Here is a 16,565-nt window from a genome sequence, read left to right as displayed (position 1 = left end):
CCCAAGCGATTCTGCAAGTACTGCTGTGACCAGGTAGTGTGCACCATGTGTGTTGGGCTGGAGGGTTGATGTAAGTTGCCTTTGCCCCGCTGTTGTCCCTCCCGCCAGGGCCATGGGCACACTCCTGACTTCTGTTCAGCTGCTCCCCAGCACCTGCTTTGAACGTGAATCCTTGGGTGGTTGTATGGGCCCTATGACAACGCTGTTTGAGGATGTCTCGGGCAGTTTTTCTTCTGCCAAAGTGCTCAACAGCCTTTCCCACCTCTGGGTTACCTCCCATGAGGGTTCTGGTTACTTTTATAGGAGCATGGCTCATGAGCGTGGTCCAGGAAAGCACGTCACGTTTAGCATTCACTTGTACACCACCAAAACTGCTTTTGACTGCCATACATTGTGGGGAGAGGTCCATACATTGTGGGGAGAGGTGTTTGACGGTCATACATAGGTTACCTTGTTCTGCTGGTGCTGCCTGTTGTAGGACAGTACCGTTGTGTCCGCAGAGCCCATCCTGTCATGATGGGTTCCTGTGAAGTCCGTCTTTGAAGAGGACACCCACTTACTGTTTAGCTTTACTTGATAAACAGGAAAAAATAATGAAGGCTCCCAAAGACCTGATTTCTTGCTTGTTTATAGACATACTGTAGCTCACTGTGATTTTTCTATCCATGCCTGAAAAGGAATAAACTTGATGTAAACAGACTGCTGGTAACAGACACCCCTTGCTGACCATAGAAACTCAGCATTTTTGCATCATTTTGTGCTTCTGATATTTCCATGCTGTGCACAGACAGGTAGAACTCCCCAGGTGCTCTATTCACGTGATGTTCCCCAAAACAAACTCCCTGCAGCAGGCTGTGCTCATTTGCCTTTCATCCTCATAGCATGCAAGGCCACATATAGAAGGTTTCTTGCTACTTTAATGCTTTTATTCCATGCATGCAGAAATAGGAACGTATGAGTTGAGCTGGAATCAAGATGACCACTTTGTGGATATTTGCCCAGGGAGGTAAAACAACTTTTACTGGAATATTTCCTTGTATAGGTGATTATTAAAGATAAAGTTTTAGACAGTGTCGTCCATCCTTACAGAAGATGGGTTTATTAGCTTCAAGATGAACATGCATAACTAAACATAAGACAATATTCTTCTTTTATTTGGTTGGAGGGGTTGTTTGCTTGGTTTTTATCGTTATCTTCTCATTCTTAAGTTATTCTGCTTCCCTAAGATTTTCCGTCAATAAATCCTATTTTCCAAAGACATATGTGTGTGGAAGAATATAAGTGTGGAAGAATCAAAGTTTTTTTTCAGTTGATTCTTTATATGATTTGAATAGAATTAAGTAGAATGGTCATTTTATTTGTACTATAATCCTTTGAAGTAGATATAGGATGCAGTGATACCAATATGAGAAAGAAAAAATAATGAGAAAAGAATACAGCAAATAAAGCATAATTATTCTTCTGGTTTTAGGTTAAAGAGGGCAATAATTACACCTGCCTGAGTTCTCAGCTTGTTAGTATTTTATGCTGCTATTTTCCAATACTATACTAATGTAGTTCTGGTTAAAATCTCCCTCCACCCTCCTCAAACTCTTGCTTGCTGCAGGTTTCCATACTTCAGAATTCTCAACAAAGTATTTTATTGCTCAGTTCCTCAGTTGAAGTTGCTAGAATTTGCAGCCTTCTATAATGAACCATAGGAATATGCAGAAAAGTGGTTGATAATGAATTTTAAACCTTTTCTTCAGAAAAAAAAATAAAGCAGAAAGCTTTATTTTGCTGAGCATGTTGAAAAATTTATTAGGGGGAATACTTCTGTTAAGTTTTTTTGTGTCTTTTCATGTTTTTGATGTGAGTTTACAGTCAGTTGTACTGATCTTTTGTGAAGCTGGAAAAAAAAACAAACCACCATACTAAAAAAAAGCGCACACACACACTCAAGCAGATTTGGCACAGTTGTGTGACAGCCTAAAGGCTCCCTGCACAGACATGTCAGGTTGCTTCAGTCAGGAATCTTTTTCAGGCCAAAAGCAGGAAAAGCTCATTTAAAAAAAAAAAAAAAAGTTTAGAATATAAAAAAAAAAAAAAAAAGGTACAAAACCCCCACAAAACAAACACAGGGTATCTAAATTTGAACAATGTCAAATTATAATAAGATTATTCTAGGAAACTCTTCACGTGTTATATCTGCAAGACTGAGGCATCGGTTTGTAACCAAGAAATGTCAACTGTAATGTGCAACTATACTGGACTCTTCAAAAGCTAAAGAGCATGAATTTAACTGGGGAAAACCATTGTCTCTTCCAGAATATATTGATATCCTTGTAGGAGCAAATACACTTTTAATACAGAATCACAGAGTCAATTAAATTAGAAAAGACCCTTAAAATCATTGAGTCCAGCCGCAAACCCAGCACTTCCAAGTCTACCACTAAACCATGTCACAAAGCACCATGTCTGCATATCCTTTAAATCCTCCAGGAATGGTGACTCAGCCACTTCCCTGCAGTCCCATACTCCATATTTTGAATAACAAGGTAGCATTAGGATAAAATTTTTAATGGTGGATCTGTTACTTTGACTATAGAAGTTACAGTATTTATTAAAAGACCATTACAGTAGTTTTGAGGAGAAGCCTGACTGTAAAACTGGAAAAAGACAAAATATAGTCAAAATGTATTGGAATCCTTTTTTAGACCTTCATATCTAAGATTTCTTAAGGTGAATACGTTAAAATGTTTCTATGGAAGTCAGACTAGTGGTATTAGGGATCACCACTAATCAGCCACCAGTGATTCATTTAATACCGTCTTACTATTCCAATAATGAACTTCTACATTTTACACAAATATACTGCTTAAAAAGGGGTAAGCTGGAATTCCTGGAAATGATAATTCAGGCTTTATGCACAGACTTGGTTTTCTTTTCTCACTGATTTGGATGGGGTGGCACAGTCTTTTACGTCAGTGTGTTGTTGCCAGCAACATTTAGTAATTCATTCTGCCAGCAAGGATGCCACCAGAGGTGCTACGTTTTTTTTCTGTCTTTTGAGGTGGTACCTTGCACATAGAAAACTGGATACTGGAAGAGGGACTGTATAGTAGAAACTAATATATTGCTTATTATGATGATGCAGATTCCAGAAAGGATAATCACTGTCAAGTTCCATTGTGTCAGCTGAAGCTGCAGTTGTTTAGTGATTTTGAAAATCGGGCAAAATTTATTTCAATCTGGAAAAAGTAATATTTATAAAAGAGCCACAGTCCCTAGTCATCACCCACTAGACCTCCATTTGAAAAAGTAATTTAAATTAAAATAATTTCTTCCAGTTTAGCATTTTGCCATTATTATTTGCTAGAAGACTCTGGCTACGTTTATCTTCAATATTATTTACTTCAATGTACTTGAATACAAGCATTTTAGTTGAATGTCTCATCAAAGGGCTGGCTTCTTAATCTATGAAATCTCACTACAGTGAGTCAATATAAACCACAGATGGTACATATTTGGAAGCTGATGATGATGATGTATAGATTTGAATTTGTCAGGTTAACACTTCTGATGCCAGCTAGAACTTAGAAGTTGTCCTTTTAGAACTATTTATATGTAAATTAGGCAATTATCCTTTTTTTTTAACACTGTCAAATCTGATAACTAATTAACCCAAATTCTTTTCCTGTAAAAAGAAACCTCCAAAAAGAAGCATTCAATTTCATTTACATTATTCTTGTTCAGAACATAGATACTATGAGCTATACTCACATAGGAGATCCAGCATCTGTTGGGAAAAGGGAAAACAAATCAAGATTTAAAATCCATTTAGTTGTTTAAAAAAGCATTTATTCTCAACATCAGAAAGAAATAAATCTGTAGTTTGAAAAGTTAAATTTTTTCTTTGGTTTTTGTACTAATGGATACAACAGATGATTTTGTTCTCCCTTATAAATATCTTGTGAAAAAGTACAGAAAAGTGTTTTAATCATGACTGTAATAATCAGTTCACTGTTATCAAAAAAATTATTATTACTGCGTAGCTTCAATCCTTTTTGTATTCTTGGATGTGAGAAAGACCTGTATTGAAGCATGAAGAGATCATGCTTTGGAGGGAAGTGTACTCATTGCCTAATTGAATATATAATTCATTTTATCATTCGAGTATATAATTTATTTTATAGGAAAAAACCCTACCTAACCCATCCTTTAGTGTGCATGCTCATTACTTTAAAATTAAGACATTCCATTGCTCAAGTGCTTGTACATAGAAGAACAAACACATCTAAATTTACTCTCTTATGTAGGCCAATTGAATTAACTTAGCTTCGCATTTGAATAATATAAAAATTCACATACTGATCAGTAGAATTAGATCAGACTCATACTCATAATTTCTTTTACAAACAACATGTAGCTTGTTACAAATTTCTTTATAAAAACAGAAAATCTGACAAATGGAAGGATCAAAAAAAGTTGCAAAATGTTTATGTTTTTGCTGTGAAATAGCGTAATTTGTGTATCAAGACTAAGAGGACAGTTTCTATATGTATGTTTAAAATTACTTAATTAGGAAGTAAAGGTACTTCCCTCCTGCTGAATGAATGTTGTACAAGTTATTCATTAAAAAATATGGAAAATAATACTTGGTATATTTTAAGTACATTATTTATTTTGAAGTGAGTTCCTTTATTCTTAAATCAATTCCTTTAGAACTGATTTAGATCCGAATACTGATTTGATAAAAAATTGACCCTTTTTTTCCTTCTCTTTTTAGTTCAACAGAAGAGCAGTTTCACTGGCAAACACAAGGTAATGTACTTATCTACATGTATGTATGGCATATATTCTCTCCCAGAATTACCGTATTTCCTAAAGAAGATGGAGAGGAAAGCAATTTTTCTTTATGCAGGGTTGGTTTTGGGTTGTTTTTGGTTTTTTTTTCATTCCTAGTGTGTGAAAACCCTACTTAAAAACTGGCAAAATTTGGCAAAAGTTGTTAGGGTTGACAAAAACAATGCTGAGACTAACATAGAGTTTTGAGAGGGGGCATCGCTAAATGTGTCTCTTAACTTTTTTTAAGTCTGGACCTGAACTTCCTCATTTTGCTTTTATTAATCCAAGGCCGTGCTTTCAAAGGGTGGCATAATTTTCAGTATGTCCAGCCTCTGAATATGTGATCTTGGTATGTTCTCCATTCCTTCATCAGCTGTGAATGTTTAGTCACATGTAACTGGGTTTACCTTTTGCCTTTCTTTTATATTTTTATGTTCTTAATTTTATTACAGATGGTCAGAAGGATATAGAAGATGAGCTCACCACTGGTCTGGAGCTGGTGGACTCCTGTATTAGATCACTGCAGGAATCAGGGATACTGGATCCACAGGACTATTCAGCCAGTGAAAGTAAGTTGCTATAAGTATGTTTTATAAAAACAGACATATTTTTGATGTGTCATGCTTTAACACTGAATGCATATCTCACGTTTTTTTTCTTTATTTGTTGGCAGAAGACAATGTAGTTGTGAGCAGGCAAATTGCCTCCTTGCCTTTGCAAGTTAATTTTTGGTTTTATTTGTAATAAAGAGAATCTCACTGCTAGTTTGTGAGGAAAAACACCAAATGTGGAATATATCTTAAAGAAAATATTTTGTGATTGCAATATTGCTGTACTATACCACAAGGTTATGTCACAAAACTTCGGCATCACCACCACAAAAGTAACTTTCAAACAGCAGTTTTTCAGTATGCAAATGTACTAAAATGAAACGTAGTGCGGGACTGTGGGTAATTCTGATGTCCCTTTGTAACCACTTGGCCAGGTAGCCGGTACTCCTTAAGACTAAGGGATGTATGTATGATAATAAGAAATGTATGCATAGGCAAAAATAGTTATGTGAACTTTTTAAAGATGACAAAGAGAATGGCAGCTGTAGCAAGAAAGCTGAAGTCTTTTATCAAAGGTTGGCTCACTAGTTAGTCATTTAGAAGCCATTCTGTTTGCAGAACTGTGTGGTGAGTGGATAGATCCTCTGCTAGGACCAGACATAGGGGAAGTGAATCAAGGCTAAGCAACAGCAAAAGTGAATGATGGGCATGCTGTTCAAGTATCTGTAGAGCAGATGTCTACAAATGCTCATGAGTCAAATACACTAAGACAAAGTTTTCCAACAGGTTAACAGATCTGTTCTTCAGGTATAGCAGTGGATATTGAAAAAGCAGGTTAATTCCCTATTTTCTTTTTTTCCCCCTTAGTTTCCTATCAGATACTCTGTTCCCATTTGTCACAAAGTATACCCACTTTCACTTCACTCCTACTGCAGCTCCTGATACTGCCTTGGCTTTTTTATTTTCTCTAGTATTCCCATAGATGTCCTTCTCTCTGCTCACTTGAGCCATTTTTGTCTTTTTCAATCCCTTGCTGCCCAATACTCTCTGACTGAGTCACATCTTTCAAGGTGGCTGCCCAAATTCAGCTTTCAAGAAACCAAAGGAGATGATCTCCCCTTCATCTGGAAAGGCTGATGATGTGACAGCCATCTTCCACAAAGCATCTCTAGCAGTGACAAGTCATTACCTGAAATGTGGTCATCAGGTGATGAAAGGAAGGCATTGCAAGTTGAATGCTGAATTTTAATTTGTCAGAACATTTGTCATTATTTTAAACCAAGATTTGCAGTAAAATTCACAGCTGACAGTCCTTGAGCAGTAGAATTTTTTTTCACTTTTCATATGTACAAGATTTCTGGGCCAACAATGTCACTCACACTTCTGTTAAGATGTTGCTTGATCTGAACACAGTCTGTGTTATGAACATCTGTTCAGACGTTGCTTGGTCTCAACAAAATTGGGAAAGCATGGTGAAACAATGTAAGCCCTTATAATTTACCCTGTTTTTTTCTTCATTTGGGGGTGAGGAGAAACAGATTAAATGACTAGCATGATAAGGTTTGCCTTCAAAATGTGATTCAATAGGAAAATGAAACTGAGTAGATGTCAGTAAAGGAGATTGGGGGCAGGGAGGGGCTAGCTTGGATGGGAGACCGGCAGAAACTGGCTGAAGAGATGAAAACTAAGAAAAAATGTTAGGGAAAGATGAAGACACTAGCTGGAGAGAAGTCTAGGTATGTGACGAAAACCAGTACTAAAGAAGATTTCTGGGGTGTTTCACAAAAAGATAAGACATAAATAGGAATGTAGGTAGATGGGAAGGAGAAATAGGAACACGGGCAAATGGAAAACAGTGATGGAGAAGAGGAGCAATAGAGATGGATTGTGTGTGGGACCAGCAGGGGAGGAACTGAGATTTGTTGAAGCAGGAGGTCCAGTCATAAAGTTGAAAGCTGAATTTGCTTGGTTGGATGGTTTGTTCATGGGATCAGGAGTTAGGTGCAAAGAGAGGGAACAACAGGGTGAGAATGACATTCAAGAAAGGAAATAGTGATAGTCAGGAAAATTGCTGTCCCTAAGAAACAGAGGTCTGGAGAGAACAGGCAGGTACATGTGCTCACAAGTGAACAGGCTTCCCTGTAGGGCTGCAAGCTTGATCTTCACGGTCAGGAAATATTTCAGAAGCCTTTTGTCACAGTGCCCCAAATTCCTCTGCTTCAGGCCCACCTCATAATGAAACTAGATTGCTATTTTCCATTTATGGTTTTAATTAAAATTCATATATATATATGCCAAAGCTAACAGCTGCAGCTCTGCTAATCATTCATAAATGCAATTAGGATGTCATATACTGGATTTTCTTCTTAGTTTGGGTTTTTTTCCAATTTAGAGTAAAATTTCACAAACACATCAGACAGTTAAAATGTTACTGTGTTTGCAGTCAAAAGACCAAAGTCAAGGCTGTCTGTACAACATCATTTGAATTTCTTATGACTGCGTTATAAAACAATTATTATCATTCCCTGTTTTGTACATTTTCTGTCCATGCCTCGTTTACCCAAAGCTAAGGCTCAGCTTGCATGGCATACTAGATGGGGGGTTTCATCTGGAGCACTTTTGACTTCTCTAAGCAATAAGTAAAACACACACAGTAAACGAAAACAAAAATCTCATATTTGACAGTTCAGCTTTACTCTAGAATTTAATTGTATCTCCTCTTCACATCCTAAAGTTCTGTTGTTATAGCTGTGAAATCAGTCAAATTACCTTCTACTGATACTTAATTTTAGGCATGCCTAGTTAGTTCGCATGTGTGCTGAGAACAACTGTAACTAGACACTGTGGAAGCACAGGCTCAAACATATGAAGCATGATATAAGAGGAAGTTTAAAACTCTGAGGTGTCCCACACACAGCATTTGTATAGACACTTTCAATCTTAATTCCTTCAATCTTCAAATAGAAAATGAGATCTATATAAATCTCACACTTCACATATTCTAAAAATCATTATTTGTCATAATATCATTATTTGAAATAAACGTTGAGTGTCACTAAATAATCCACCAGCATGCTTTTTTTTTTTTTTTCTTTTTCTTGGACATTTTTCAATGAAGGCCTGAGGTCATGCGGTAAAAAATGAGGCAACTACAAAACACTGGTTAGCTTTGGATTGGGTGCATTGGCCATAAGACAAGAAAGGAGAGGAAGAGTGATGATTCAGAAAAGGCAACTTGGTCTGGCATTTCCTAACTTCTGAGCTCTTAACTTTACAGTTTTGGTTATGTTTACTTCTGCAATTGGACAGCATAGCTTTATTTTAAGTAACAAGGCTGACTCTGAGGAGAGTGTTTCCAGACTGCCATGGCAGTTCTAATCTAGTTGAGGCATTTTTTTTCTAAAATCATCATGTGAAAGCCCACCCAAGGGTATGACCACAGCTTCTTTTTCTGAACTATGCACATCTAGTCTAACAAGTTAATCTATCAGTAGTTCTGCCTTTGTAGAGGATTAGCGTGTCTGTAGTGAGAATCTTTATGATTCAGTTTCATGCACTCTGATTCTTCTCAGAATTAGTTTTAAAAAGTTGTCACATAGCAGGCGGCTATTACAATATGCTAAATCCCAAACATCACTCCACATGTGCTATTCCTTTCGTAGCAAATAAAAGCCATGAAAAAAAGTGTAATGGGACGAGTCACATGAAAGGGGGCTTACACAGGAGGAGTTCTGTATTGCTAATAGGAATGCTCACTATTTATCTTTACTGAATGTGAATCAGCAAATAAAAGAAGAAATAAGCTTGTATTAAATTTGTAAAACGCAAGCTGAGCGATCACTGTTTTTAAAGTATTTATCAGACAAAGACAGGCAGATTCATACCTGCTGCATGCTGTCTTACAAGTGTTCTGTGCTGGTGCTGACCCTGGCACAAGGTTATACACATCTGAGGGGAACTTCTGTACCATGTCTTTCTTCTGTTCCAACTCAGTGTAAATTGACTTCCCAAAACCATGTGTTTTCAGTTATAAGCGAACAAGCAAAAAGTAAGGAAAATACTAGAATTATGCAAGAATCTGCAGCTCAGTTGAGACCTGAACGTGTATCTCTGCGGTCCAGTTCCCTGTGCTGCAGTGGTTTCTCTTTATGTAACTATAGATCTGTCACCATTGCATCACTAGTGTTTACATCAAACATGATCTAACATAGTTTCTGTGGAGCCAGAGGGTCAGACGGGAGTTTGTCCTGTCCTAAGTGTTTGTGGGCATGTCACCAGCAGAACGATGGTGGTCCCACAGATACCCTCAGTCCCTAAGGGTGGACAGGTATACAGGCTGCTGCTAGTGGCAGTAACCATTAGCTATGGGGACTCCTAGGGACCAGCCTGGTCCCTCAGTGACACTGAGAGGGCACTTGATCTGTCCTTCTCCCTGCTGTATACATCACTGTAACACCCAGCGTGGCAGCTTAGAGCTGACTGCAGAGCTGGCTGCTCCTCTCTGAAACAATCTCTTCACCATTATGTCTTTCTAATGGGAGCTCAAAAATATGGCTTTTGCACAAATGAAGATAAATAACTTGTCACTTTAAATAGGATCAGGGGAAAGACCAGATATGTGAGAGCCAAGTTAATTGCACGTAAGACACTGGAGATGAGTCATGGGAGAAGGACAGGAGTGCACAGTTAAGTGTAGGACCTGAAATCACTGGGGGAAGGAAACATGCAGGGGAACGAAATTTAGTTTAGGACAGAGATAGTACTAGGGATGTTTCAGGCAGACATGAGACACAGGAGTACTGAATAGTGACTGTTGCTGAACAAAGGTATTTTCATGGCAAATTGAATAATTTAGTGGGGAAAGACACATGAAAAAAAAAAAAATGAGGGCTGAGTATGTATGGTGGAGAACAAAAATTAATATTGCAGATTAGAAAGCTTGGAAAGATGGGGGATGAGGGAAACAGACATTTTCCTCCCTTCCCATTACTGCACCACTGTCTCAAAATCACACTACTTCAGATTCATTCTTTTTACTGCCTAGTCAATACACCTCTCTTTTTTTGTTGTTGCTTCCTTCTCCCCACCACCACCACTCCCCATTCCCCTGGCCACTCCATTACACATAAGAACAATTGAAAATGTAGAAAGCTTCATGGAAAGAAAAGAGAGTAAACACAGATATCCAACACTGAGTGAGGAAGGGTGATTGCTGAGGACCTTTGTCATTAAGGCTTCATAAGGTCACAGTCCACCCTGCAGATAAGAGGGAAAGGTCCCGATGAACTGCCTGAGGGCCCCCAGATGTCCATCCTCTGTGACAGGGAGAAACTGGAGGCATCTGAGCAATCCTTAAGGACCAAACTACCTTTTCCTGCCAATGTTTGTAAATTTATATTTTATAGATGGGTAGTGTACGAGTGAGATAAATGTGGAACAAGAGGAATATATTGGTCCTGTATTTCTTTCCCTCCCACTAGTTCCCCTGTACCCCTATCCCTGTGAATCATTAGCATGCCACATTAGAGGAATGCCATGATACTTGCATCAAAACCATTTCTCGAGATAATTAGCTGAAGCTCGTTTCCTTACAGACTACACTGAACCCTTACAGGCTACAGTGGTGGAGACAGGCAATGGTTACTCCCTCTGTCATGGCATTAGCAAAATGAGGGTTAGACGGACTGCTGAGATTACCAAGCAAATCCATTGGCACTTTCTTCCTAATTTAAACCACAGGCTCAAACATCTCCTAATCCAGATGTCTCTAATTCTATTTTAAGGTATCTATACTTAAATCTTTCATGCTATTTCCTTTGCTTCAGTCTCCACAAAATGAGCATAAGACCCGTCTTAAAAGGATTATGGGTCAGATTTATGGAGCTTTTGGTGTTCAGGTTTCTAACTGAAACAGAATCGTAACACTATTTTTCAATTGCTTAATCACGTCATGTGGCAGCCCTCCTTCTTTGCTCTCTAGATCAATACCACAGACTGCAGCCACAGGTTTTGTTGACACGGATCAGAAAACCTCTTGGATCAGTCTTCCATTTGTCTGATATTTTTTAAATGCTACATTATAAATACTTACTTAAAAATAAGTGGTTTACATTGCAATTGCAGTTTCCCCAGCTAATGTTGCCAGTACTCCCAATTTTTTCCTCCCAAATTTTGTGGATATATTTTTATTTATCTCTGTGATCCTATTGTCCTGGTGCTGAGGATTAATTACAGAATTCAGCACACCGATAAGGGAATAGAAATAATGTAGATTAAGTTTCTTGGCTAATACGATTTCAGAGTGCACTTCACTGAGGCTACGTGTTGACAGAAATACAGTCAGTTAAGGATGTCTTAGTCCTTCTGGGGAAGAAAAAGTGTGGCTCACCACTGAGGACTCAGTCCCACAGTATCTTAAGTCTTATAGTCCCTTGAAACTATTTGTCCAAAATGCAGCACAAATAGGTAGTAGTGCCATTTAGGTGTCAACATTTTTTCCTCTGAAGAATGATTTATGTTAGAAGAACCGATTATTTTTGTCACATGAAATTATATATAACTGTTGTATTAGACAGATGTGGTTTTCACTTAAATAACCTGTCTAATTCTGAGGCTAAAAAGATGGGCTAAGCTCTTATTCTCTTAATTCCATTTTGTTTCAGCAATTTTTTACAATAAGAGAGGTCCTCCTTACTCAGTGTGAAAGCAGATGTCCCAGTTTGAAGGAGCACTCCTTGTTCAACCTTTATGGTTTTCATCCTTTATCAGCTGCTTTATTCATAGATATTGAAAATGGATTGAAACAAATAGGCACTATTTATACAATGAATGTGTAAAAGGATGTGTGTTTGTTTCCCATCCCATAGCTCTTGCTTTGTGAAATTGCCACCTGTCAGATGGCTGACATGCTCAATGGGATGAAATTTGGCATCAGTAGACCTCACAATTTGTTGATAGATGAAGTTACTTCCATTTCATTATCTGCTCCGAGAGGCAGGGCGATCCAGCTGAGTCATTCTTGTGGGATCTCCTGGTAAACACACACACACACACTAATAAAATCATGTGCTCTTTGAGCGTGTTTCAGAACTGGAAAACACCTAGGAAGTATGTGTGCCCCTCTTTCATTTTAGGATTGGAGACTTTGGAGTAGGAGTGGCAGAAGTGAGTAACACAGGTCACAATATCTTTTCTTCTGCTGCATTAATGCAAACCTGGCAGTTGTCTGACTCAACAGTTCTTAGCTCCAGATAAATCTCTCAGAGTATGAGGTCTGAGGAAATTTTGATTTACAGATGAAACCTCTGTCAGTATTATTTAGGGTAAACATTTATGGTTGGGCATTTTGGATGCCTCTCCTTATTACATCCATCTCTTCCAATACAAGCCTTTTCAGTATGTTGGCTGCAAAACTTCGGAGTTTCGAAGTCATCTTTGCCCAGTTGGTAATGGGGTAAATCTGAAAGATGGACACCTTTTGTTAAAGGATGATCTCACAGTTATTTGTTGTATGTTCTCACAGAGAAAGTTATACAGAAATTGTCTCAACTGTGGGTCAATTTCAGTCTTTTGAAGTAATTGTGAAATACTTAGATTTCTGAGAAATTAGGATGTTTCCTTTATCCACCTCCTCTTTCTGGCCCTAATCACCCTAAGCGTGAGCATGAAATAATTATCATGTCATTTAACATTGTAATAGCCACAGGCTGGTAACAAAGACCAAGACCTGCTTTGAGGAGCCATCCTCAGCAGGAAATTAATGTCTTTACAAAATAGCTGACGATGCAAAGTTTCTTTAGATTCATTGCTAAACCCCACTAAGACATTAAGATTTGTTAATATGAAGCAGGCTCTAGCACTGACCCAACAGACAGCATCTCTGCATCAATGTTTACAGCTGGTGCTGCCTCGGGAAATGCTCCATCAGCACTGACCATTCTGAGCTTGGACTTCATTGTCTTCATCCTCTGTCAGAGGCAGAGTTCAAAGGTCCTGAGAACAGCATCAGATGAAAAGATGTAGCTCAAACACTGTCATTCATTACTGCATCACCTTTGCTTTCACCACAGGTATCAGGATGGTAAAGGCCAGGTAGAACAGGCACATCTTTGTTGCTGCTGTATCAGTCTTCTCACTTTAAGAACATGAGTGAAGTTTCCCTTTTCAGTCTCTTCCCTTATGCAGGCAGCAGGAGACCACTGCAAAGAGTCAAACTTAGGAGCGGAGCCACCATATGGGTTCTCACCACCGGGATTGCTGGCAGGCTTTGGTGTCTGCTTCACCAGCCATGGTCCACCATGAGTTTTTGAAAGTGGAGTGTTAGGGACTGTGACTCGGGTCCAGCTGATCTCATTCTGCTTCGGTTCGCTGCCTGTCTTCAAGTTCACGTGTGGTTGTTTACAAGCAGGAGGCCTGGTGAAGGCTGAAGGAGCCACGACAACTCAGGGAAGCAGCTCCTGCTTTCCCTGCTTCCTCAGGGGTGGCACAGGGGTTGCTGTGGCACCCTCCTGTGCAGGACTTCAATCACGTCAGCTCTTCTGTGGCCCTTCTGTAGATCAATAGGGTGTCTGGGAGCATTTACAGGCTTGTCAGGGAGAAAGTGCTAAAAGCCACTGGAGAAGTAATGTTCAAAACATGATGGTCCAGTATGTGCCCCTGCTGTTGGACCTGAACTGCCACAGGCTGCCTCTTGCAATTTCTTCTCCTCAGGAAGGAATCTCCAGCCAGAGACATGCCATCTTAGCATCTCTCCCTAGCCCTCTCTTTTCCTGTGCTCTCACACCTTTTTATGTCCCATCTTTCCATAAACTACCCATTACTGTCTTACCATATCCTTATGTCTGTTGTTTCCCTTCTTGTTTTAGCTCCATCTTCTATTTTTCCAGTTCCTTTATCTTTTCTGTTATCACACATCATGAAATAAAGCCTCAGTGTCTTGTCCTCAAAACAGATGATGAGTCATCCTTGGAGGCAAAAAAAAAAAAAAAAAAAAAAAAGTCAGAATGTGTTTTCTGTGTAAAAGTGGCCTTACTATCCTCACATTTTACATGCTTACGTAATTACGTAACTTCCAGCGAATCCACATTGCTCATTGGTGTGTCACGTTGGGAGTCCAGGGGTAACAGTGACAACATCACAGCTATGTGATTTCTAATTTTCCTCCATTTCTGTACAGCAGCTTGTAGGCTGATCTTTTGTTTCCATGTGCCATCACCTGCAGCATGTTCCTTGGAGTTTCTCTATTTCTGGTTATGTCTATGTGATGAAATGTACTTTTATATATAAATTCCATACTGATAACACGATATTACTTCATACCTCTGAGCTTACTTGTCCTGAGATGAATCCAACTTTGGTACCTGGTGTCATTTTATGCTCTGCAGCTGACTTAAAATCCTTGCCTAAAGAAAGCAACACCTCACAATCTGGCTTTATTACTGGTAGTACAAAATGTGAATGTCAAATTAACACAGGAGCAGTAGCAGCAGGTAAAGCATACATGGAGGGGAGGGAAACGGAAAGGTGAGAGTCGAGACCAGGAAAGCAGGAACAATTAGTAGCAGCATCAGAGGTGGAAAGGAGGTAGTGATCAGCTTGTAATGCTGTGGCAAACACAAATCCTGCTCAGGCAACCAGGTGTTCCTTCATCCACCACAGGAGGCAGTTACTGAAACTCATTAGAAAATGACAGTGACTTATGGCAGCATCTGTAGGAGCAGAACAAAGAAAGACTTTTGGCATCCGAACCTACAACGCAAAAGAACATCAGTAAATATTGTGTCTGTAGTATGGGCCAGGAAACAAATGCACCCACATCCTCACAACAGACTGACAAACCGCTCACCCTACTCATGCCTTAGTGGCATGCCAGCACCCGCGTGCTCGGCACAGTTAGAAGAGCCAAGAGCCGCATCATTCTGGGATCTGCCGGTGCCAGCTTGTGAGCATAAGCAGTGTGTAGATACAGCCTTGAAAAAGAGGTAGTTGGCTTGTTAGCCTGTGTAAAATGATGTATGTGGAACAGAAAATTTTGGCAGGTATGGGTTTGGTTTTGATTTCCTTTGTGGTACATGCAGTTTACATAGCTCTCAATGAAGTAGGATTTTTGTGACTTCTGTGATAACACAGAGTAGGGAGTTGCCTCAGGTTTTTCCATTCTGGCTTTATAAATAGAGAAATGCATTTTCTGAGTAAAACGTGAGAGCTGAGAGTAGTGCACGTTTGTGGACACAGAAAGAGAAAGCAGAAACAAAAGGGTCTACTTTGTGTTTTATGGCAGGGGAGTTTTTTGCCAGATGAAAAAGATTGTAATAATTTTGACCTTTTTGACTTACTTATTAATTAACTTCTGAGGCAGTGGCAGAAGTTCATGTTCTGAACTGGCTTGCCTCAGAGACCAGATAGCCTTTTTCATTTGTGGACAGAAAAGATTCAAGATTTAATCCTGTCAAAGGTCAGGAAAAAAACGAGTTCCACCTTGCACAAGAAGAGGAAACCTGTTCTGTGCTAGAAGTCAAGTTCATAGAACAACATAATAGCACAGTAGATCTACTAATAACTTTTGTATTAGATCCATGTATCTGTGAGTAGTTTTATGTGCTTTACAGTCAAAAGCTGGTAGGTGCTTTTTAAAATCATTAATATTATTATTATTTTTTAACAGTCTAATTTAGGTCTATCAGAAGAGATTTGTTGATTTTTTTTTATTTTTGATAATGCATTCAGCTTCAATATGAGTCATGTTTGTGTGATGTCTATAACCATCTGATTTTATTTGCTAGAAATAAAAAGGGAACACATTAGTTTAATACTATCAATACCAGCTTTAGGCTATGCTAGGCACAGAGGGTGACTAGGAACAGTTGACATTCACAGTTGGTCTTCCAACATATAAAATACTTCCAAAAAATTAAGATTAAATCATGCAAAGTATGTTCTTGATATACTTGGCTTTTTCTTCAGTTATCCAAGCATGCATTTAATTTTAAATGTAGTTATTCTTTGCAAAATGGGAGTCTGATAATGAAAACACAAATTAAAAATTAACAGTTATTTATGCCACAATTCAGTGTTTCGCAAATGGAATCATGACAGTTCCTTCTGAGTTGGGGCTTGCTGTCTCTGTTGCTGCATGCAGTGCCTTCTCCTCTGTGTAAGTTTCTTCTTGTTGTCACATTCAGAGATTTA

General features: G+C 38.8%; 1 protein-coding gene across 10 annotated transcripts in view; it reads left to right on the top strand.

The window, feature by feature from the left end:
- Positions 1-16,565, top strand: part of CTNND2 (catenin delta 2) — a 680,231-nt gene that overhangs the window by 351,800 nt on the left and 311,866 nt on the right. For all 10 annotated transcript variants that reach the window (XM_080382082.1, XM_080382078.1, XM_080382083.1 and 7 more), the window contains 2 exons: positions 4,769-4,803; positions 5,280-5,396. In XM_080382082.1, the coding sequence (XP_080238208.1) occupies positions 4,769-4,803; positions 5,280-5,396 (152 nt within the window). The remainder of the gene's footprint in view (positions 1-4,768; positions 4,804-5,279; positions 5,397-16,565) is intronic.

Source organism: Falco punctatus (genome assembly GCF_963210335.1).
Source record: "Falco punctatus genome assembly, chromosome: 3".
NCBI lineage: Eukaryota > Metazoa > Chordata > Aves > Falconiformes > Falconidae > Falco > Falco punctatus.
The sequence above is the reverse complement of the archived record's forward strand: the minus strand, read 5'-3'. Positions and strand labels throughout refer to the sequence as shown.